Genomic DNA, 25,430 nt, shown 5'->3' on the forward strand with positions numbered 1-25,430 from the left:
AAAACCCAACCTTCAGGAGAAAGTAAATATCCCACTATCAGGTAACAATGAGAGTCAGTTATGTTATGAGCAGTAGCAAACTGAATGTTGATTTTTATTGTGGTGAGGAATGTGTAAATAACTGATACTTATCCAACTGGAAACAATGAATTGATCAGTTTCTAGAACATAATGCAGTAGTTTATTGTGAAATGGCAATGCAGAACTGTTCTATGTCCATTTCATAGTTTTGGGTCTGTCAAACAGAAACTGTGTTGTCAATGTAGTGTCTCATTAACTCCAGCATCTGTTGCTGTTCCTAGGGCAACATTAACTGATCCTTAGTCTCTATGGTAACTCCATCCCCCCTGTTCTGTTCCTACCTCCTGTCCCTCCCCAAAGGCACGTCACATCTCTGTCTTCCACTGGAAACTTGAAAATAACAATTTGACCTTTATCAACATTTTATCTAGCACATTCTCTAGCCTCCACAGAATAGCTGCTACAACACGAGTTGAAAATAAGCAATGTGTGTGTGTGTGTGTGTGTGTGTGTGTGTGTGTGTTTCACAGTGAGCAAATCAGGTGAAAGAAGTAAATTACTCTAAGTGTCAGATTAGGATGCTGTTAATAGCTTCACTTTATCACCTAAAGACTCTCAGCATTCCAGGCACAGTTCTATCAAATGAAGGTGGTGAAGTGGACCCTTCTAGCTGCTGAGGCATAAAGGGCAGGTTGTGCACAGTGTTACCTGCACGCCTGCCTGTCTGTCTTGCACCTTTTAGAAACATTAAAAGCCTTTTCAGCCTTTTCAAATGGAAGCACCCAATCTAACAAATGACAGTTTTGCAGTTTGGATGGCTGAACTGCTCATCCTGGCTATGTATCCATCTGTTTACCGACTGTATCAACATGCATTCCTAACAGTATTTTCATCTGCCTCTCTATCTATAAGCATATCTTCCATTTATGTCTACCTGTTTGAATTTTTTTTAATGCTTTTGTGAATCTCCATCCCTGCATCCCTAAATCTGTTCCTGCCCGCTTCCTTGCATCTCACTGCTTATCTCTGATGATGTTTTTGCACGCCTTTTCCAGTCTCGTGCTTTTCTGGACACTTCTCTCCGTCAGATCTGTCTGTTTCCGGTCATTTCATTTTCTAAAATTCTCTCAGTCTGTCTGAAGACGGCCTCTTCTGTTCTCAGACGCTCTCTCTAGGCATCTAGTTTTATGTATTTCTATTAACAGAAGCTGAATTTGTAAAACACACTCTCTTCAGTGCTTCAGCTAAATGTGACTGGCTGAAAGACCCTGGAGCCCAGTGCCTGTCCATGTTGTAACACAGGTTATTCATGTGCTGAATGTGGTAGAGGACTAGAAGCATCAACTTTCCAGAAAAATCAACCAACCGATCTATAGCGCTAATGGCACGTATGCAATACATATGTAGAACACATTCAGGGCCTTTTTTTTTTTTACATACCCTGCAAAGCTGTCATTTTGGATTTCTCTTGGCAGGACATAGTGGAACAGTATAGACCCACTTGTTTCCAGCTGCCTAAGCAAAGCTCAGAACATAACATTGCTCTACTTAATTGGAAATCAGGTCATCTATTTTTTATTTATTTATTTTTTTTTACAGAGGAAAAGTTTTAGAAGATGACAAAAGAAATTATACAGAGTGTCTATTTGCACCCATGTGAGAACAGTCAAAGTGCAGCTATTTACATCCCTCACCAGGTGATGGAGCAGCAGCAAAGCCTGAATTGGGAGGAGTTTTTTTTTTTTTTTTTTTTTTTTTCTTCAGACTTGACTTCAGAGGTGACTTATTTTCAATCATTCAGTCACAGATTGGTTAGGTTTAGGCATTAAAACTACCGGATAATGGTTTGTAGGCAAATAGCATTATTGTCTACAGACACCAGGGTGCAAGCTGCATCTGCCTCAATTGTATGGGTAGAGTCTATATAGATCTGAGGTATTCAGTCCTAACAAAGCAAACGTTTTCAGCTTTGTAGAAGTTTGCAGTGATTAAACTTCTGGAAAAGGGACCTCTTATTGATGGAATGTATGTAAAGAACTGTGGTGAAGAGGGACATGAATGTAGGATCCCTCCATGAGGAGTTTCAGCACCACAGACAGAGAATTCATGGTCTCCTCTTACATTAAAGGGCAACTCCACCAATTTTAACTCTTAAAGGTCAGTAATGGTGATGGGTAATAGTACTGAGCATATCAAAACAGGCCATCAGGGTTTAAAACTTGGTTTTAGACGGATAAATGCACCAAAGGACGCACAGACATGAATATTCTGATTTTAAACATATACAATTATAGTGCCTGCTGCAGATGATTAATGCAAATCTCTAAACACTGTTTTGACATCTATTAGTATGACAAAGTACTTTTTTGCAATGATGATGCCTATTGAGAAATAACTGGTGGACAGGCCCAAATATAAACTGAAGATCAAACTATAGATTTGTGTGTTTCAGTCGAGGTGGGTATGGAGCAAATAGAACCCAAATGACTTTTTGTGAATACAAACTTTTGATCAGTTCATGTTATCGATGCACTGCACTGCGGGCACGCAGTAATGAAAACCATTTGTCACAAAAATACAACAGCCTACATCCTTTCAATAAACCTCACAAAAGCAACATGGATATATGATACGCCTTTTTAAAATGTCAATATCACAATCTATTAAATCTCAAGCACAGCCCACACTGCTGGCCTGGGGCCATCTCTCTATAGGTTGAAAAACTGTAGCTGAGGTCCATCCTCCGAAAAAATAAGCCGGAGTGACTCACACTCTTGTCCTCCAGTTAGCTTTCAGCTTGTTGGCTTTTACAGTGGTGCCAACAAGGCAACACTTCCCCCAAAGCCGTCAAAAGGCATTAGCTCAGCCCAGTTCAGGGATGAGGCCATACTGTACAAATGTCCCTTCTGGGCTACAATCTAACAGCCTGCGCCCCAATGAAAAGAGCCTAAACAACAGTGAAAAGCACTATGTGGTAAAAATACACCGCTGATACAGTATTTTCACGGCTGCCTGCCTTTTGAGGATTTGTATTTGTCCTCAGATAGCTTGACTCAGCTGTGTGCAACATGTGTGTCTGTGTTGGTGTGTATTTGTGTCCAAGCAGGACAAGAGCACAGCAGAGGTGTGTCTGAGGTCTCTCTATTGGCTGGCACCTGTGTTTTTAGCTCGGGCTAAGAGAAAAGAGATGGTGCTGGTGCTGGAGGAGAACAGGTGTTGTTGAAATGTTGCCAGAACGTCCCTCCTGGTTATGTTAGTGCCACATCTACTTCTCACTTGAATTAATAAGTCTGGAGTAGAAAGAGCCACATCAGGAAAGAAAATCAGAAACAGGCAGCAGAACAAGCTGTAAACAAAACAACGAAATGATCACCTTATAAACTGGTTACTGTGAATGTGCTGGCAAGCAACTGGCTTTTTACACATCCAGCAAACACACAGCACCATTAGCATTCATCTGGTTGTCCTCTTGGTGTTCCAATACTCAGCTACTACATGCTCCACTATGTTTCCCAGTGAGTTGTTAATTTAGTCCATTTGCCATTTGGAGCTGAGCAGTTAGTGCACAGTAGTTTTCTAGAGTTTCTTCCCTCCCAAAGGTTTACATCTTTCTCCATTTCCACCTCTCATTGAACCTCCTGTACATCAGCATTCTGTTCACCTCCTCAATCCCACAACTGTTCCACAGCCTCCTCTCTTCTCCCTTTGCACCCTTTGCTCTCTATCCTGTGGCACATGAACAATATTCTAACCCTGCATCCATTTTGCACATCCCTCCATTTCTCTCAAAAGTATGAGAGCCTTTTTTGTTTCTAATTCATTATATTTTTAGCAGGTTTGTTCTGTATGTCTACCTCCCTCTTCCTCACTGTAGTTCCATCTGTAAGCCTCCAAAGTCTTTCTTCTTGCTCTTTATTGTGCTCCACATGCCTTCTTATCTTTTGTACAAGGCTTAAATACTACTCTTGGTGACAAAGACCCACCCCTGGATACTGTCTCATTACACAGAGGGAAGACAGAGCCAGCTGCATTCAGCACTCTGTCTTTTCCTTATTCTCTCATGTGTACACACATTTATAAAAACACACACATACCCCAAAAAACATAAAACTCAGTGTGTGCACATCCTGTACATCAAATCCAATGAAGGACAGTGCCTGTGTGAGCAAATATACACTGTACGGAGGCCCACATGCCACGCATACATTAGAGAAACATACACACATTCACATAAATCATAACCACTCTGTGTATGACAAAGAGATTTCAATTCAGCCCAACCAGCATGAGTCCAGCCCCCCATTCGGATGTTCTAGATTATCAATGTGACTTAGAAATATGTGACAAAAATGCTAATGGAAGCCCTTCCGTTCCAGTGGAAGGACGGGGGGCATTGATCAAAGCCGCTTAATAGCCAGGTTCAACACTCCACTGTTCCTGTGGAGGGCTGAAGGCTGGCTCAGTCCTCATTACAGCCTCCAATGAGAGGCAGAGACAGGAAGCGTTGAAAAGAAGGACAAGGAAATGAATCTTCTGGAACTCTGCATCTCCATAAATCACAGCAACAAGCACAAAACACTTCAGCTCCTCTGGAAGAGGATGAACACGCACGCACGTATGCACACGCACAGAGACAAACAAATACACCAAGAGAATTACTGCCTCTCGGTTGTATTCCTCCACCAACTTGTCAAGTGGCAGTTTACATCCAGGCTGTCCAGACTTATCTAATACATGTAGTGATGACTTTGATGGAATACAGTAAAAGGTATGAAGTGTATTTTTTGGTGAAATGGAAGTTATCACGATATTGGCATGTATGATTCCAGAGAATAATTTCCATTAAAAACATGCTGTCTTCACTTAGAGGCTTTTTTTCCAGACGAGTACAGAAGGCTCATAAAGAGCTTCATCACATGGTGAAACGACAATCACCTGAAGCTCAACATCAGCAGAACCAATGAGCTTGTGAACTACAATGACTCAGATATGGATGTTACTGCAAAGAAGCTTCTAACTGAAAAACATGAATGCTTCACACACATCTTCAACCCAGCAGATCAGAGGGTCTGTACAATCGCCACAGTTTGAAGGTGGACACCCAAGATCAGTGTCACCAATTCAGTATCTGACCAACTGTGAAATATGGTCACAATCTGCCCTTCAATGCTGAGTTATGGTGTTGAATAATGGCCAGAAAAGTGTTTCTGCAGAGCATTACGATGTCACAGTGAACTTTACCTTTGACCTTTTGAATACAAAATGTCATCACTTCATCATTTTTTGTGTGGTTTTATGTGATCACAGTGACCTTTAACCACCAATTCTAATCAGTTCACCCTTGAGTCCAAGCGAATGTTTGTGCCAAATCTGAAGACATTCCCTCCAGGTCTTCTTCAGATATCACATTCACAAGAATGGGATGGACAGATGTGGAGACAACTTGACATAATACCTCCGGCCATGGCTGTCGCCGGCGCAGCAGCATGAAAAACACTTGGAAGCATACACACACACACAATTGCCAAAATGCACTCACAATAGCCACATGGATGCATACATAGACGACACGCATACAGGTGATAGCCACACACCCAGTCACACACAAAAGTGTCAACCTGTACTATTTTTGGCCTCCACCTCTGGCTGGTGTAAACATTCTTATGTCCCAGGCTGCCGAAACATCTTCCTACTGAGTCACACTGCTACAAAAGTATTCTCCATTAAAGAGGAAGCAACTGCTTTCATCTTCTGCCGCCCTCCACAAATGTATTAAGGCATACTTAAAAACTGTCTAATGGCATGTTTAAAAAAAACAAAAAAAAAATCACTTTATAAAAATACTTAAATGGCACCTACTCCTTCGACTGCTGGACACAGGATGGTTCCTACTTAACAACCTCCAGTTACGGTGGCAGCATGGTAGTCCAAATAACCAAGGGAGCTACCACAGGCACGGTAGCTAAGCGAGGTAGCCAAGACATCAACATAGACTTCTATCCAGGAAGCTTTCCAGCTGCTCCTGGGCAATCCCAGGGCAGCCCCTGGCCAGGTGCGATATTTAATTCACCTCAGTCTGAATTCGCCCCCGAGTCTCCCCCCAAATGGACATGACATGTAAAACTCTGAGGAGGATATTTAGGAGGCATCCTTGTCAAATGCCACAAAACAACTTAACCAGCTCCTTTTTAATGCAAATTCTTTCCCAAGCTCCTTCTGGATGTCTGGGCTCCTAATCCTTCCTCTAAGGGTGAGCCCAGTCACCCTGCAAAGGAAACTATTTTTGGTCACTTGCAACAGCAATTTCATTACCCAAAGCTCACAATAAGTGTTAGAAACACAAGTGTCACAGCAGAAGCAGCAAAAGAGCAGCCTGCTCTTTTGCACATTGCAGGTTACACCCTGCAAAGCCAAAACAACAATATCATCTCAAATAGTAGAGATGCCATCCTAATGTTACCAAAAAGGCCCTCTTTTGCTGTGCCTTGATATCTAAACGATAAAACTGCTAAACAGGAGAGGAAAGGACCATTATTAGAATGTGATGCCTAGAGTCAATATGTTTATGCCAAGAATGGGAAGAAAGCTCTTGCTTTTAGTGTATCTACCCTGTCAGCACCTCATTTCTGTTTAAAGCACCAGCAGCCTTATTGCTGAATTTTGCACTCAACTGTCTGCATCGTCTGTCAATCATTCTGAAATCATTCCAGTGACAAGTCTCAAAAAAAAATGCATGAAAAAACACGACACAGCCACAAGAGGAATCAAAATAGGACTCACCTATGGTGGAGATTTCACCCAGGCAGCAATCATCACAGAACATGGAAAGTAAAATCAACAAAAACAACAATTACCATTTGATATTTCTTAACAGTCATATTCTCAGGAGACACACCAGGATGTGAACTGTTGACGTATAACAACAGAGGGTAGTTAACATTACACCAACAAAGCCTTTTCCTACAATATTATTTTCTGGAAGAAATTGGAAAGAAAGAGACAGCTAGTGAGGAAAAAAGAGTTAATTGGATTCAGGAGAGAGAAGATGAAGTGACACCTCAGCCCTGGGTGCAACAGAAACAGAGCATAATTACAGTGTTAACACATACACTTGGACAGAAGATTAAAAACATGATTGGTTTTGATTTGGTGAAGATGCCTAGTGGTGTCACAAAGGAGAGAGACTCTGTGATTGGTTAGTAGCAGCACACCTGTCAACAGCAACGTTGTTAATTATGAGAACATCCCAGCGGTGCATCATCAGGAGTTAAGATACTCACAGACTAAAGTCAAGCCAATCCACAGCCTCAGTTGGTCAACACTTGAGCCCATGCATTAGTCACTCACAAACGGTCCAAACTGGACAAGCCAAAAAATGTGTCCATGCAAGGGGTAATACGAAAGGGTCTAATTAACCATCTAACCCATGATGAGCAGAAGACACTCAAGCACTAAATCCTACCCAAAAGGCTATTTGAAATCAGGTTCAAATATCTGAACAACTCAAGCTGGATGACAACATCATGCATGCCAACAAACCATTGATTATGTTTTAGCTACTCTATATTTAGCTTTTTTGTCCATGGCTGACTGCAACCAACCTTCAATGATGGGGTTAACTGGAGGGGCCACAGCTGGTTCTTCCAGGGAATCAGCAAAGCTTGGAAAGAAGGGCTTAGCTGAAGGATTAAGACCAGATCCTGCAAGAGGGGTGACTGATGGAGAGGAAGAGGGGCTGATGACTGGGGATTCTTGCGGAGGGAACTTCTTTTCTCCTGGGGAGGTGGGACTCTTTACAGAGGAGGAGGATGATGAAGAACGAGACTTCTTGGATTGTTTCTGGGGTGATTTGGCATCTTTATGCTCTTTGGGTTGGAATTCCTGGGCTGTGGTTTTGGGGGAGCGGAGAGGGGCAGGGCTAGGGGTGTCAAAGGACAGCCCTAAGGGTAAAGGATGACCTGAGGTGCTCATGTCACTGAAGTCAAATAGCTCCCTGTTGCTGGTCATGTTGGAGTCGTTCAGGAGCCATGAAGCATCTGAGGGTGAGAGAGGTGGGGCTGAGGCTAACACCTCACCTTTTGGGGAAAGGCCTGGGCTTGGATGGGAGGCGGGGCTGAAAGCTGAGGTGTCTCCCTCAGGCATGCCTTGCACAAGAGACTCCTGGAGGGAACTGGTGATGTCAAACATCCCGCTGTCGACCATGTCACCATGCGATGCTTCATTTTCTGGAGAGAAAGGTGGTGAAAAGGTCTGGCTGCTGTTACCTAAGCTGGCATTTTCGGTATCTATCAGGAGGTCAAATGGATCATCAGGGCGAGAAGCCATGGGGAGGGAGCCACGTGTTGCACTGTCAGTGGTGGAGGGCATGGTGAACGGAGTAGCTGTGGCATTCAGCTCGCTGTTCAGGACCAGTGGGTTGATGGAAGTAACCACTGGAGAGAGAAGGTCCTGGGACAAGGGGGAAGGAACCAGGCCTTCTTCTGGGTAGATCTCCTTTTTCCAGGGGCTCTGGCTGGTGTCCATGTCCACAAATGAGGCTTCCAGGTTTGCCTGCACAGAACTCCCAACATCCATCATTACCTCCTCTGTGATTTGAGAGGTCGCTGCAGACGCAGGGACAAAGGGTTCTGGCATCACTCCCCACTCCTCTGGAAGCTTCTTCCTGCTCTTACTCCTCTTCCCTCTGCCTCCACTCTTCCCAAGCTGGTCCTCCCAGCCACCCTCTCCTCTATCCCGCCTTGGGCCAATCCTGTGGTAAAACTCCTCTGTTGAGGGAGTGTTTTCTCCCTGTGCTTGCACCTCAAGGGGACCCCTGCTGTCGATGTGTTCATAAGATCCCTCCTCTTTCTGTCGCCTTTTCTTCTTCTTCTTCTGCTTTCGGTCTGACCCATCTCCATCCCTTTCGTCACCTCCAGCACAGGCGGTGCTCTCTTGGCTAGGCCAACTTTCAGGTGCGTCGTCAGGGCTGATTACGTCATGGCTGGCATGATGACTGATCAACTTGGAGACACTGGGGGTGAAAGGGAGGTCTGTCGGTAGGCAGCCAGCCTGGTCTTGCCAGCAGTCGCCTAAGGCACCTTGTTGTGGGTGAAGAGGGGAGAGTTTAAAGTTCGGGGAGATGGATATGTGTATATGAATTGATTCCCTTATCACTAAGAGGCAAAAATTCTTAGTCTTAAAAAATATAACAAAGAAGATAATAACACCAAACACAAAATAATAATAACATAAGTTTAAAATATATAAAATAAATTATAGAAACTATTATAGCTATTTTTATTCACTGAGATGGTGAGAGGACTGACATGACAAAATGGATCAGGCAGAGCATAGAAGCATCTGGGGAATTCAATCCAAAGCCAAAAGGGGTGCATGTTGTTCCAGAAAGCCGAGCCTTAATCACAACACCCTTTGTGGATGTGAACTGTACGAGTGCTTTTTCTCTCTCATCAATCTGCCAGTCTTTAGTCATACAAGCAGATGTGTGTGTTTTGTTGATCTCAAAATATAACCAAATAAAAATCCACCACAAGCTGGATTTCAATACTTCAAATTCCTCCTGTCTCAATGCAGATTAAATGAGCAAGTACTTAGGGGGAGAATCAAACACGTACACACACACACACACACACACACACACACACACACACGAACATGCTGGAGCTCTCAACAGCTCACTTTGGGGGACCCATTCAAACATGCCAAAGGACCACTGCGGATGTCTAATTGGTCTAAATTGTATATGTTTCTCATTTTGGCTACGTATGAATAAACTTGAAACTTGAAACTATTGAATTAAATGATACAGTGGTACTTTGGGTGGCTGAGTAACAGCAGCCTTGGGGCCTAGTGCAGAACTGCACACACGCTGCAGCTACTGTGCAGCAAAAGAGCTCCGTTTGAATTCAAAACAGAAAGCGAGGGTCAGGTGTGTGTGTGTGTGTGTGAGTGTGTGTGTGTGTGTGTTTGTGTGAGTGTGTGTGAGTGCATTTATGTGCAGACACAAATGAGGTCACACAGTGCATATACAGTGTTCCACATGTACAAATACAAGGACACAGAGATACACACAAACACACAAAGACTGCGTAATGGTTCCTTAGAAAGGAGGTCAATTACAGGCAGCCGTTCTGTAACTAAAGCAGCCTGGTCTGGGAATACTGTATAATAAAGCTCAGGTAGATGAGAGGTAGCAAGACTAAAGGGGACACTGTCTTCTGAGACAGCAGTGTTCTTCGACTTTGGCCCACTTTTTTTCCAGTTTTCAGTTATACAGTAGGTGCACACATACAGAAGAAGAGCTTAAGTGGAGCAGCTGTAAGGCCCCATACAGTATAGCTGTTCTCTGGAGAGCCATGTGTCATATTAACAAACCCATGACAGAGCTCTGCTCTCTATACTTCAGTAATTGGGGGAGGCAGAAAAAGACTTCAGGCAAATGGATCAGAACGACTGAAATGTTGTGCAACCTCATGAGGCCGGAACAGAACAGCCACCTCACTGTATATGCACATACAGCAGTTACTCTTTAGTTCACAGGTGGGTTCAATTATACGATTATACGTAGAATACAAAAGAGCAGCAAGCAGTGTTGCTAATATCTGTCTATGATGCTTTAATCAAATGCTATTACACACAAATAAATCTAAGTTAGGAGTTAATACTTAAATAACCTGAATAAAGAGAAAAAAAAATTCAATTTGAATTCAATATTGAATAGCTCAGAATAAAGAAATAAATTGACTAGTTAACAGTTTGCTTTTTCTGATACAAATTCAATAAACTATTAACAGCTCTTCCTAATATAAACACACAGACCAAATGGTGAGAACAGTACTGAATATAAAATAGCTGCAGGGCAACTTCATAACCTGAGAACTGTAAATATCCCTGACCTGCAGCAACATCATGAGAACCAGGGTGCCGGGAGACACAAGGACCCTCAAGGATCCAACCTCTACACCTCCAGGCAACTGTCTTTACCCCAGTGCATTTTTGTTTGCCTGCCTGATTTTGTTGACTTAATCAGATTTTGCTTGTTTCTGTTTTAATTGGGTTTATTTTTGATGTGCAATCCAGAGTCTGCACAGGGTGCTTTATTTTGAAAATTTACCAGATTTGCTTCACTGTTCCTGTCTGCCTTCCTGTCTGGTTTGATCTGCTCTGTGCAGTTGGACGAGTCGTCCGTCAAAAATGTACTCTGTGCCAATTCTCCGTGGAGCAGAGCGGAGACTCTGACAAGGAGACGGAGCGCGCCCGGTGGAATTGCTCGCACTGTCGAGAATAGCAGGGATCAGCTGTGTCGGATGCGTCGCGGATGGAACGCACCCAGTGGAATTTAGGGGCTACGGACTCCACTTACAGCATCAGTCATGGCAGGATGAAACACAATTCTTTCAATTTTCAGATTCCTAGATTCTACAGTCAGACGTATATCTGACAAAAGTATTTAATAATTAGAAATGAATGGAGATCCATAGTTTGAGCACAGTGGTTATAATCCTGTTTAGCATTTGATATTCGTAATGTTGAGGATTAAGGAACTCGTGCTCGTCCTGCTGTTGCACTTATTCTTTGTTCTGTGAATGACAGTATTATCTAGATACCTGGATTGCATTAACAGTAAAAGATCACATTTTTTACTTTCAGAATAAAGTGGCTTTAAAGGTACCATGAGGCGTTTTTCACCAAAAGTGGTGCTTTTACATCTCTGTTTTGTTTGTAATGGATTGTTTCCCATACATTGGGCACCCCAGTATCAGCATTAATTGCCACATACTGATTTTCTGGTGTGTTTTTTTTTTTACTATTTAACATTGATATATGATTGCAGGGCAGTGTGCAGGGGACTGATCTGCTGTGTCCCTCCTTGCTGCACTCTCAAGCTCCATGCCACAAACACACTGACAACGAACCCATCTGTGAGGAGCCCCCCCACTCTGAATCAAAATATGATCACACATGGCGGCAAGGATTGTTGTTGGTATCATCAACAGCTCTGCAAAATTTGTCCAAAATTGATTGACTCAGGTTTACTCGTAGTTAATCTATGTACTTAGCTTCAGCTATTTATTTATCTATCAAAAAGTACTTGCCAATTAAAATATTTGCAATGGAAAATTTTAAAGGACAGGTGTTCCCGTTGCTCACTTCCCATGTTTTTCCTGAATAATTCCAGTTTGTCCAAATAAAGACTGGTCTGCACTGTGGCCTCATTGGTTGGTTGAACTTCTGGTTAGATGTAACTGATTGTTGTAGCTATTCTCAATGTAATTTTTAGGGGTTCAAAGAATTTATCTGCTCAGAAGACTGCAACATACTGAAGTAAAAGGCCATGAATGATTGAATGTTGATAAATCTGGTCTCTTGTTCTGTCTGTTATCCATACTGATGAGTGAGTCCCTTCAGGTTTTCAAAGATCTCCACCCCTACATCTTGTTATATGGGAAGGGAGGTTGGTGGTTGCCTGCCACACTGGTGAGTGACCATGTGTTACAGAGTGGCTGTGCACACACACACACACACACACACACACACACACACACACACACACACACACACACACACACACACACACACACACACACACACACACACACACTGAGACACGCACACAGTCCTACAATCAATTTTATGGTGGCAGTGGGGGATTAAGCAGTAAGAGTCTCCATTCTCCACGCCTTCACTGCCCGACACATATTGATTGAAAAGTTTGTGAATGAATACTTTTAGTCAGTTGCTGTGAGTCGAGCTGTGGCTCTGCTGGTTACAGTTAACCTGAAGCACTTTCAATGACTCAAACATTGCCGTTGTGTATTTGGGCTCTAGATAGTATTTTAGTAGGAGGAGGAATCAAACAAACTAGATTCCAGTCCATGTTGCGTCAGCTGATCAAGGATCAAGGATCGACTGTACCAACATGGTTAAAGGCACTTTGCTCTTCGTGCAAAGAGTGTCAAGTTCCAGAGGCTACACTGTTTGCTGCATTGCCTCAAGGCTTCACAGTACCATACATTCACAAGCCCCCTTCTTATTTTGATGGCAAAGAGAACCAGGCCTTTATTTGGAGCAAGCTTATATTAAATACAGGTATTGATTCCAAATTTCCCCTGCTCCCCAGCTAATGCAAACTTAACGCATGTTTGCATGTAATTTTGTTTATGTTAACTCAGAATAATATGCTCTTCCACAGTAATAATTTCTCGTGCCATACTCACCACTCTGCTGCTCTGAGTTTCTTTTCTCTAACACGTTTCATCCACTTGTGTCCTGTTGTTTTCATTTTGTGTTAACATCCATGAAACTCAACATTTTTTGAGCAACTGTTTCATATTAAAAGCAGTGATGCATCTATCAGGTATGCTAGATTGGTACTAGAAATCCTGGCCAAGTGCATTGAGCATCCATGATGTGACTCACCCACATTAAATACACTTTTTGTCAAAGTCATTAAAGTTCTGTGCTGTGAGCTATGCATGTTTGAAATGTGAGAGGAGCTCTGGTTTCAATTCAGGATGTTGATCTGTATTTGCAGATTAGCAGTATTCAGTTCAGGTACTGGAATTATTAACAGAAATCAAACAAAGCTGCATAATATTCCTGTTGAAAAGATAAATTCAGAGCAGCAGATTGATGAACACGACATGACGTTTTCAGTTCAGGAAATTTGACACCTTTTCAATGTTTTTTTTAGTCAGTCTTCATTAGTGACCATCTTTAATTTGTTTGGGCCAACAACAACTAAGTGAGACATGCCGCCTTTTTGAAAAATTTTCAGTGTATCATGAAATTGTTTTCTGTGTGAGCTGTGCCTTAAGAGGGCATGAAGAAACAGCAGAAACTGAGTACCGGTCCATGTGATTAAGTTTTGCTTTTGTGTCATTTCATTCAATGATCTACACTCATAAGTGCTTGCTGGCTCTGGTGACAACATCCATCACCTCCATCCCATAAACCTTCGGTTTTGGGATCTTAGAGGAGGACTGAGCCCTGTACTTTTACACATCTTTGCACAGTTCATGGTTATTTGGTGTCAGGGCAACTCTAATGACCGTGTTTTCATCAAATAAATCTATAACCAGCCTGATGTTTATGCCCCTGCTCTTATTTAGTACAGATGCACAGGGGCTTCTGCCACCTGCTGTGTAGCAGCACACCATGGGGGCTCAGCTGTTGTGATGCTTTGTGCATCATTCCACAGGCAACATGGGATGTTAGCGAGGCTGTATTAGCTAACACAAGCCACTGCATGGTGACAACTACAACTCCATGCTCTCGAGGATCAGATGTGCACTGAACTGGAGAAATGCCTAATGGGGGAGGGGCTAGTGACAGTGGACATTGTGTGTCTCTCCGTAGGATAAACACACACACATACACACGCACATAGACAGAACACACAGTACATGACTTGAAGCCATGGCACCCTATACATGTCAACATCAGATGTGCATTGACCTTGAGCTGGATGACTAATCACATTGGAGCTGGAGTGTGTGAAGAGGAAGCTATAGAAGTGCATATACAGACAGCTGCTGTATATACTGCACCCCTCAGTGGAACAAATCGGCCAATGCAGCACAGGGGCAGCCATACCATACATGAAATATTATACTATACAGAAATTGTTATCGTATTATTGCTGCTGTGAGAATGCAGGGTGAACAAAATGATGCAAACACCTTATAATTCAAGAACGGTTAGGTGCAACCAATGCTCTTAAAATGGGTCAAATTACAGTAGTTAAGATAACAATTTTCAGTATTTTTCAGCTACCACATGATTCTAGCAATTAGTACTAACGAGTACATGAGTTTTTAAAGCAACATGAGACAAATGAAAGCCCAAGAGGTACTATGGTCTGTCTGCAGGAGGATTGGTGAAACAAACTGATAAATTATTCCAGAAATCAAATGGAAAAAAAAAAAAAGTTACAAATCATGACATCATATTCCAAAGTGCACCAAGCACTGCTGTGTCTTCAGTAGTGACATCACTACTTCAGAGTGGGTTTAACTCTGGTAGTCTGTACCCTGTGATATAATATTTAGGTGTATTAGAAATGTTAAAAAACATTGTATATCAGTTTGGTTGGACCAGTTGAGAAAGGCTATGATGAGAAGAAGATTAAATCTCTCTCTTCATCACATGTTGAGAAATTTGGATTATCAAGCACAGCCTTGTTGAAGGCTTACCTGCTGACAGATCCAGGGGGCTGCGAGGAGCCTGGGGTTCAGGCAGCATGGGGGAGTGCACTTTAGGCGCGTCTGACCCCGCCAGGGGTGTAGGGAGCTGAGGTTCGGCTACACTTATCCTCTCTGCTGAGAGGGGTGCAACCCCCAACTCCACATTGGCCCCCATCCCACCAGGCTGGGAGAAACCTGTCAATGCAAGACAGACAGACAGTTATACAGGGTCAGTGCTGGGAACTGTCTTAGCAGTGATGCTACTGTCATTAAATATACACCAACAATAATGCAAGAAGTCGTTTTTTTTTTATTATTTTAATGCATAGTTGTCTTCCCATTTAACAAAGGGTAACCCAGTGACATCATGTAATAGCATTCCCCAACCCCTAAATGACCTATCTTGTTCCTAGTAGCCTGCAACAGCATAGTGTTCAGCTTAAATGGCATTTTCCCTGCCATCGTGTTTCCCTCTTCCCTGAAAGAAACAAAATATTTTCTTTTTTCAAGGATATGCTCCATTGGTTTATTCACTACGACATGGACAAATCCAAGTACATTACTGTAAATTAACAAAGCAAGGGCAGAGCAAGAAGAAGAGGGACCAATACAAAGGAGAAACAGAGGAGGTTGATGGTTTGATGCCTGGCTGCTCCAGCTCGACGTGTCCTTACTGAACGTCAACCTGCTCCTGATGGCTGAGCCAGTGGTGTGTGAGTGTGTGTGTGAATGGGTGAACATAGCGTGTGTTGTCAAGTGCCTTGACTGGTTGGTAGATTAGAAAAGAGCTATATTAATTCAGCCCATTTAGTATTTACACACATTGTACACACACACCTACCCACACACACAAACGTTCATAATCTCACCCAGGATCCGCCAATTTCTCTCACATATACTTAACATGTTCAGACTCACACACACACACACACACACACACACACACACACACACACACACACACACACACACACAGCTTATCCCCAGGAGCTGGCTGTATGTGTTGTGTTGTGTCTGAGTCATTCTTCGACTGCGTCTTTTCATTTCCTACCTCGCCCTCTTTGCTTTATATTCAGATTTCCTTTTGTTCCCTCTTCTTTCTCTCCTGCTCTGTCCTTGCTTTGTTTGATTTGTCCACGTTGTGATGAATAAACCAAAAAAAAAAGAAAATATCCTTGCCCACCTTGTTCTTTGGAAACCGACTGTGTGTTGTGTAAGTACACAAATGAGTGAGATTTTGCATGTGTGTGAGGGCTTGGTGCGTTAGCTTAATTGGTGCAAATTGGGTTAGAGAGTAATTCTGTGGGCATTCATGGATGCAAGTGTCAACTGTATGTGTATTTTTATAAGAATGTGTGTGTGTGTGTGTGTGTGTGTGTGTGTGTGTGTGTGTGTGTGTGTGTGTGTGTATGTGTGTGTGTGTGTACGTGAGTGAGTGAGTGAGCAAGAGCAAAAGAGTATGTGTGTGTGGGTTCAAGCCTGGAGCAGTAATTCTGTGGCCCAGAGACGACAGGTCTCATTAAGGCAACAGTGAAATCTGGGTATGCAGAGGTTGGCATTGGTGAAAGGCATAACTCAGCCCCATAGCTCATACTGTGTGTGTGTGTGTGTGTGTGTGTGTGTGTGTGTGTGTGTGTGTGTGTGTCACTCTGTGGAATACCAGCAGATACCGAGCCGCTGACAGCTACAACTCTGCATGCAGTTAACAAGCTCTGCCTCACCACAAGCCATTTATCAGAGTAAATATTCTGACCACAGACTCAGGGCCAGTCGTTGGACTGAAGTGACGGTTTTAATGAGAGAGGAAAGAGATTTGGGTACTGAACTATCGCTGTTTGCTGTAATGATCCCCAGTGATTGAAGGTTAATTTGAGTCTGTAAAACTGTATTTTTAAAATGTCAACCCCCTTTTCTGAACACATCATTTACAAAATCATAAAAAACACATTCACTCGGCCTGTTACACTAAAAGCAGCATTTTGCATTTCAATTTTATGGACATCACTGTCGGTGATGTGAGCCAGCAACTTGTTCTTGTGATGAAAAAAGACTCAAGTTATGGACTAATATCATGTACAATGCAACTGAAAATTACACAGCGCAAATATGGCAGCAAAGCAACTGAAGCAAACCACAAATACAGACCAGCAGCACTGGATTTATGACATAAATGTGAGCAGTATCGAGAGCTGTGGAAGTGGAAGCAGGCTAATGGTGTGATGGATTCATGTTGCTTTACGATGGGCATTTCTGTTCAGCTTCTATGCTGTCAGCAGGAACGAGTGCAGGATTAATGTAGACTGTCAGACAGTATTTGAGTTTACAAGTAGAGCAATAAAATCAAATAAGCCGGAAGAACAGTGAGAGGCTGCTTATATTCAGCTTGAGACTGACAACCATAGTTTCTAAGGAAAGTCAGGACTGTAATGTACCTAAAACTAATTAATATCTTCATCAAAAGAATAAAACTAAAACAGAATCATGTAAACATGGCTCTAGTTCCTTGTGTTCTATCATACTTCAGCATATACATCAGTGTGAAACAACAACTCTCTTCTGGAACTCTCTTCAGTAGATTGACCTTGATTATGTCCAAGATTAGAAAGAAAGAAAGAAAGAAAGAAAGAAAGAAAGAAAGAAAGAAAGAAAGGAAGAAAGAAAGAAAGAAAGAAAGAAAGAAAGAAAGAAAGAAAGAAAGAAAGAAAGAAAGAAAGAAAGAAAGAAAGAAAGCAAGCTGCAGTTCAACAGGTCAGTGTGTAAATAAAGGCCTAAGATGGGCAACGGGTGTTTGGACAGAAAGCACCATGATGACCTGTCTCTTTATCTGTTTCTCTAATGGTCCATCATGGTGAAGAAAGCATTGTACTGCCAGCTCAGTTAAAAGATGTGCAACGACCACTCAGCACTTTAAGCCAAACTAAGCGGTGGTGCTGCTGCAAGCTAGCTAGTTAGCTTTGAAGGCTAATGCTCTCATATAGTTTCAGTGGTGACAAAGAACAGCTCGAAACTAGTGCTGTCAAAAATATTGCATTATTAACGCGTTAACGCAAATCAATTTTAACGGCGTAATTTTTTTTTAGCGCGCGATTACTGCTCTTTGTGACCTAGTGAACTTGTAGTTTTTTATACACTGTGGCCACTGCTAGTAACGTTACAAAAACTACAGGATCTGATTGTAAACCGGAAACAAAACAATAGGCAAGCCCCACGCACGTGTTTGGTCTTGTCTGCTCGCTAGCTGTCAAAGAGTGGCTACCGGTTTGTGTGGATGTCAAGTGCGAACAAGATTCTGGATGGAAAGTTTAGTTTCAAAAAGTTCCCAGATGGGTCGACTGACAAGACCAAAGTTATTTGTGTGTGTTGTCGGTGTGAACTAAATTATCACCGCAGCACATCCAGTCTGAAATACCACTTGATGGCCAAACACACGGCTAATGCGAATTCTCCACCGCCTCCTTGTCAAAACCAGGCGACAATGGATGACAGAGGCATATGGATACTGCAACTAAGAACAAGCTTATTGCAGCCATAGCCAAGTAATGTTCATTCTCTCTGGAGAGAAATAAGAGGCTGCGTTGATCAGCCTCTGGTGAATAAACAGAAGAGCATCATAGTCTGACTGCTTGTATGTTCAGAGGAAACTTAGAAAGGAAAGTTTCAGCCATGGTTTAACTGCACTATAGCCTGAGTCCTAGTTTACAATGATGTGCACTTTGTAACTTTATCTTGTATCAGCCTGTTTTGATCCCTTAGAAAGGGTTGTTGAAGGGGCTTTTTTGTAACCAAGTATTTATTTTTTTGTCATCTGTTTATTGACAGTGTTAAATTGTGTGAGATTTGATTCATTCAAATGTGAATGACTGCTCAAAGTGAGAATGTTAATGTGAAATATAACACTACACATTGTTGTTTTCAATAAAAAAAACGTTTGCACAAAGCAAGCCCATCCACTTTTCCATGTTGATAAGAGTATTAAAATAATAATTAATGGGACATTTAGAACAGATAAAAATGTGCGAGTAATTTGCGATTAATCGCAAGTTAACTATGACATTCATGAGATTAACCGCGATTAAATATTTGAATCGATTGACAGCACTACTCGAACCATACATTTTTTTGGAGGTGGAGAAGCCAAATATTATAATATAGTATTATTTGTGCTGGTGCTATTATCATAGCAAGGTAGCAGCATCAGTGCTAATGCAGCGTTGCTGTGTGGCATGTTGGAAGACAACGTTAGGAGTATACCTGAAAAGGCTCCCATCCGGCCAGTATCCATCATTTGAGCGGGGCTGGTCTGAGAGCCCAGAGGGTCTGAATAATCTGCCATGGACGCTGGCAAGAGGGAGGGGAAGAACAACAGAGAGGGAGAAAAGAAGAAGACAAAATGTGGGAAGGAACAAGTAGTTGAGGGAGAGGAATGAAAAAGAGGCCAGGATGGATGAGGCAGTCAAAGGAGGAAAAGAAGGGGAGGAGAAGATGGAATAGGTGGTGGTTGGGCATCAATAATTTAAAGTGGGCAAGGCGGAGGTAGACAACAAGGAGCAAGGAAACAAAAGAGAAAAGGCTTTGAAATCAAACTTTTCTACAAGACGAGTACAATATTGTTGTGAGTAGAGCGCTGCACCAAGGAGAAAAGCTGTTTGACCCCACAAAGAATTCTATATAAGTGCACATCATTGGTTTAAAAAAAACACAAATCAGAAAATATTGTATCTTGTATCTAGCTACTGACAATCATAGACAACTTCCTCACGTGTCATTTTGTTGATCTAGAGACCCTTGAGACTAATAATGTTGCTCTCAAACTGATTCAAATTTGATTGGCTGTATACTATACCTTTGCAACTATTGAACCTGACAACACCCTTTGTTTTACAGCACCTGGCAATTTAGATGCAGAATAGCTGAAGGAGTTTTATGCACAAATCTGTAAAAAATCTCACCCTTTATGTAAATTGAGCCCATCGGGTCTCAAAAAACAAGTGAGAACATCAGCCACATTGGCAACAATATGTTCCTCCACTCAAGCTTACAACTATATTACAAAGGATCCACCAGCAATTAGACAGACATGTAGCTCACTAGACTGCACCGTAGATCTGCAGCCTCTGTGGCTGATTAAAAGAAAAAAAAAGGAACAAATGAACATGAATAAGTTCATGTTTGGGACTGTGAAGTCAAAATTGTGAACTATGACCGCGAAGTTCATTTTAATCTGAAGTCTGTGCTAGCTCCCGGGAAGCGTGAACTTTCTAACCTGCATTCCATCCATTCCCAACCATAGAAAATAGCAATAGATAAAGTGCAGCTGTCTTAAAGATGCAGTCAGTCCAACTATGAACTTAATTAATGACTAAAAATATTCAACATACCCTCCCTTGTTTATATTTCAAATTAAAATGGCCTTTTAAGACACCAAAACATAATGAGCAACAACAAAAATTCTACTGCTGCACCATCATGGAGGCGACAGCGGATAGCAGACATTTCTAATTCATTTCATTTCACATGGAAGTGTCACTCTGGACCGACGCTCTCCACCTTCGTACCTGCTAAGAAGTCTGTAGCCGAGGCCTGCTGCTGGTCAAGTGAGCGTGGCCACACCTCTCCCTGTGGCTCTGGGCGCAACGTTGGTTTCTGTCCCCCTGCGGTCAGCTTACAGCCTGCAGTGACAACATGGATCATCGAACATCAGTTCCCCCTCCTCGCTGATGACGCACCACTGTGCAAGTGTAAATTAATGACACGAGGCTACTGACATCAGACTCCGCTGGACACAAATCCACACACCCTCCCAAACTACTCGCACATAGACATTAACAAAACACAAACACTTCTATGTAGTGGACTCTATCGCACATAAATGGTCGCAACACGCGCACATGCACCTGCACTCTCACCTGCCAAATGTTCTCCCAAGAGCAGATATCCCAGTGCCATACAACTCAACATTCAGTGGTGTTTGCCATGTACTGCTCAGTGCCTCTGTCTCTGTCTGTCTCCACTGCAGCCTCAGCTGGCTCTGAGCTACTAACACTGTGAACCCCCAGTCACGCACACACACACACACACACACACACACACACACACACACACACACACACACACACACACACACACACACACACACACACACAATCGCCACACAGAGAGACACACACAGACACACAAGAATGCGATCACAGTCGGGGAGTCTGGGTTTGGTGTGACGTTTCACTGTCTGTCTGGTTCAGGTCCCAGGCCCCGCCAGCTAGCACCTCCCCTCGCACTACTCGGCGTCCCACAGTCCGCTCCCTCCCTTCCTACTCCTGCAGTCACCCTTCAACTCTTCTCCCAGTCTCCAACAAGAAATCCTGACTGGACCACAGAGGCCAGAACCCCGACTGGCTGATTTAATGCGGCTGTGTGTGTGGAAGGTAAAAAATGTAAGTACGAGAGGAGGAGGGTAGGTGGAGGTTCAGAGAAGATGAAGGTTTACATGGACACTACAGCAAGGGAAGGAGGGGATTTACAGGATGAGGGAGAAGACAGGGGTGGAAAGACAGAAATAAGGGAGTGATGAACAGAGGAAAGGAAGGAAAATGGATTAAGAGGAAGGAAGTGAGACAGAGGAGTAATGGAGGAAGGGGAGGAGCAGAGGAGAGAAGGAGGGAGGTACCGATGGCGACCCTTTCCCAGCAGCGTTCACAGAGGCTGACAGTGAGGCAAACAGACAGGACGCCACCCAAAGTCACAAATGCTTCCATATATCAGACACACACAGGGGCCATGGTAGGGTGTGCATCGTCTGTCTCGACAGAACACAGAAAACACTCCGCCGGCAGGGTCACCGATTGATTCAAAAACACCAGCGCAGCAGCACTTATGCTCTCACTTCTGAATGTGTCTGCCTGTCTCGGTGTCTCTCTGCTTTGTGAAGGCAAATTTGGGGAAGAAATAGGAGATGCGCAAGGTCACAGTGTAGACTTCCTACATGGGTGGGGTGTTCAATGAGCATCTTCGGCTCTTAGTTAAATCAGTGAAGCAAAAACGTAGCAGGAAACAAGGGGGATGCTTCCCCTGCTGTGCTGTGCCGCTGTCCAAGGTGCTGAAATCAGACTAAGTAGCTCTGAAAGGGCAGTCAGGGGTACTGGAATGAAAACCCATTTCCATTTTTGCCCCGTACTGAACCACTCGGGCTGACTCCGGTCTATCACAGTCTCATTAAAGCTGTGGCCAGAGGGTGCTTCTGTACTGGGTGAAGGGAGGTTACACAAACACAAAACCTCAAAGCTGGTAGCTGTCTGAGAAGCACCCATCACTCAAAGAAAGCACCTCTTGAGCAAAACTAGCAACCATATTAGCAGACTGAGCTGGAACAACTAAAATTGAAGAAGATGCCTATTATGGTGGTGCTTAAAAGAATCACTTCAGAAGTTTTTGTCCATCATGTCCGTTGGTATTTCTAACATTGTTCTTGCAAACTTAGTTGCAGAGATCTGGAATTGCAGAGCCAGAAAGACAGGCAGTCAGATCCTAATACAGGTTTGAAACAGTCTTAGGTTAGCTTGTTTTGCTAACATGTTGGGTAATGGTGAAATCATGACTGCCCATTGTAAACATCCAGCACAGTTAGCAGACCCACATCCTGGCTCAACTTTAACCTACTGTACTGTGCCTACTTTCTTGTGTTTTTACCAAAATTTCAGGTGTGCTCATTTTTGGTTTTGCATCAAAGAAAGTGGTTAAGATCAGTGTTTCCCAACCTTTTTTTTTTTTTTTTTTTTTTTTTAAATTTGACATACCCCAAAATGCTGCACGGTGGGCTGAAGCATCCTCTCTGTAGATGGGATGGCTTCGTCATATGTGGATACATACATGTAGATATGTGGTGGATCCATGAGTGTTTTGGTTTGGTCTTTCTTTGTTTTTTCAGTAAGTTCAGTCAAGTTTGCTTGATGTCTCAACAACGTCTATATTACCTTTATAGACTTTATATTTTGACTTTCATCTATCCCGCCATGTCTCATGCACTCTCAATCACAACAAAATGTGTTTAAAGTCACTTCAGTGATTGGACAAAAGAGTGCTTTTTTATGTTCGTATTTTACCTTTTGTATATCTTTTGGCCGCAGTTTTCATAACACACCATTACACGGCTCTACCACACACTCACCTTTGTGTTTTGCACTTATGTATGTGAAACAAACAAGCGAACAAGTAAAGCACTACAGTGCGTCATGCATTCTTCAAGCTCAGGCAATTTTGGGGGCTCAGTTCAGTCCACAAGGGAAAATCTCATGCAGAGTTATTCTCTGCACACTGCACTGTGTTTAATGTACCAGCAATGAACTGCTCAGCTTGAAAGAGGGAGGAATGTGTGTGTGTGTGTGTGTGTGTGTGTGTGTGTGTGTGTGTGTGTGTGTGTGTGTGTGTGTGTGTGTGTGTGTGTGTGTGTACGCATATGTCTGTGTGTGTTGGGCTTTTTGGGGTTTATTTTTTGGAACGTGTTCCATAAATTGTTCCAAGTACTGCAGGTGAGTCAGAGCCTGACAGGAGGCTCATTACAGTGTCATCATTCATCATGGCTATTTGACCTTTAACATCAGTCTCCTTACACACCACAAAACTTAATCACTGCAGGGCTCCTGAGGCACCACTGAGCTTTGGGAGGACATTTTCACAATCATCCAGAAAAAGAAACATGTGCCCAGTTAGCAAAGCTAACGAAAAGTAGCCTATGAATGGCTTCAGCTCCCTCTGTCTGTTTTTTTTTTTTTTTTTTTTTTAACATGGCTGTCTTTATGAAATATTAAGTAAAAACATGACTCATCACAACTAACCCCAATTATCAAAGTAGGAGGCAAGGGGTTAACCTTGGTCTGTAGTATTCAGTGCCACAAAAGGTTACATATCCGATCCTGTGTTTAGTGTGAGCAAAAATTCCAAATTATGTAAGAGCTGCCGCTGGAGGGGGTGCTGACCTCAGTATGAGGCTGAAGTATGGCGAGCCAGACTGGAGCAGCTATCAGTCTGACAGATGAACTTTATTGTCTAAGAGGCATCCGAGGACACACATGCACACTCTGCTTTAGCTGGATGTGCGTGCACCCACATACACCAGCATGCAAGCGCACAGTGACACATACAGTACAAATACACTCCGAGTACACTCTAATGTTCAGAGAGAGAGCCACACAGACACAACATGATGCCAGACAGACACAGCCAGAAAGTCAGACCCCATGTTTGGTGGACACTTGGCTGACCTGACAGAATAAAATGGCTAAATCTAGCTTAGATTGAACTGACGTCTCACACACGGACACACTGTTGAAATGGCAGTGGATCCCTGTGAGGCTTTTTCTGAGGACAGGCAGCAGATTCAGGATCAGTGGAGGAGGTGGTGCAGGGGTGAGTGAGGGAATGTTGTCATTCAGACTTTATGACGACGTTGTCACCATCTGAAACATGACTCAGGCTATAGAACGCTCCCTCTTCCAGTAACAATCTCACCACGGTGCAGAAAATGACAGAAGCATCACTTCTTGTTCACCTTGTAGTCAGATTGTGAACATCAAACAAAGGTGTTTGGAGGTCTTATGATACTGAGACACACAAGTCTAACGCTGGCTACAGCCTGGACCAAACTTATGCACTGTTTTTAGTTCCTGTGTGCGATGTCTCATTTGATAGTTGAGCACCAAGCTGCTTTCCAAACTGCCCAAAATAAATATAAGCAGCAAAGTAATCAGCATGAAATTTCCTCTTTGCAGCACTCAAATGATTTTTTAGCAGATCACTAAATATATATTTCATCGATCCCCTGACCCACATTTATTCTTCATTGTGCCCACCTTGTTGCATCTCTGACCCATTTTTAAGATGAAATACATTACATTTTACAATACCTATAATAATAAAAACCATGTGCACCCCCCCCCCCCCCACACACACACATACTTTGCTTTGTTTGTTTGTAACAAACTAACAGATACGAAAAAAGCAGTAGGAGTTGGAGGACTTAAAATCTAGAAATATCATCACACTTCTGAGTGACATCAAATCAGGGAAAGCAAGTGTTAATTGCAGTATTTCATGTAATTTCTGTTCTTTTCACGCATTTTAAAGCTGCAGCAGGTGTGTTTACTCTGACCTGGTGACTGAATGCTAATACCACTGCATGTTAAACAAATATCTACAGAATCCTGAGTAGCTACATAAAGCAGTGGGAGCATT

At 42.8% G+C, this 25,430-nt stretch overlaps 1 protein-coding gene across 14 annotated transcripts in view; it reads right to left on the bottom strand.

The window, feature by feature from the left end:
* LOC139346708 (microtubule-associated protein 4) overlaps positions 1–25,430 on the bottom strand; it is a 113,449-nt gene that overhangs the window by 43,480 nt on the left and 44,539 nt on the right. For 7 of the 14 annotated variants that reach the window (XM_070985933.1, XM_070985930.1, XM_070985939.1 and 4 more), the window contains 4 exons: positions 20,762–20,875; positions 19,458–19,544; positions 15,216–15,401; positions 7,623–9,098 (listed from right to left, as the gene is read on the bottom strand). In XM_070985933.1, the coding sequence (XP_070842034.1) occupies positions 7,623–9,098; positions 15,216–15,401; positions 19,458–19,544; positions 20,762–20,875 (1,863 nt within the window). The remainder of the gene's footprint in view (positions 1–7,622; positions 9,099–15,215; positions 15,402–19,457; positions 19,545–20,761; positions 20,876–25,430) is intronic. The other 7 variants (XM_070985936.1, XM_070985934.1, XM_070985941.1 and 4 more) reach the window with 5 other exon arrangements.

This window comes from Chaetodon trifascialis, chromosome 18, assembly GCF_039877785.1.
Source record: "Chaetodon trifascialis isolate fChaTrf1 chromosome 18, fChaTrf1.hap1, whole genome shotgun sequence".
Lineage (NCBI taxonomy): Eukaryota > Metazoa > Chordata > Actinopteri > Chaetodontiformes > Chaetodontidae > Chaetodon > Chaetodon trifascialis.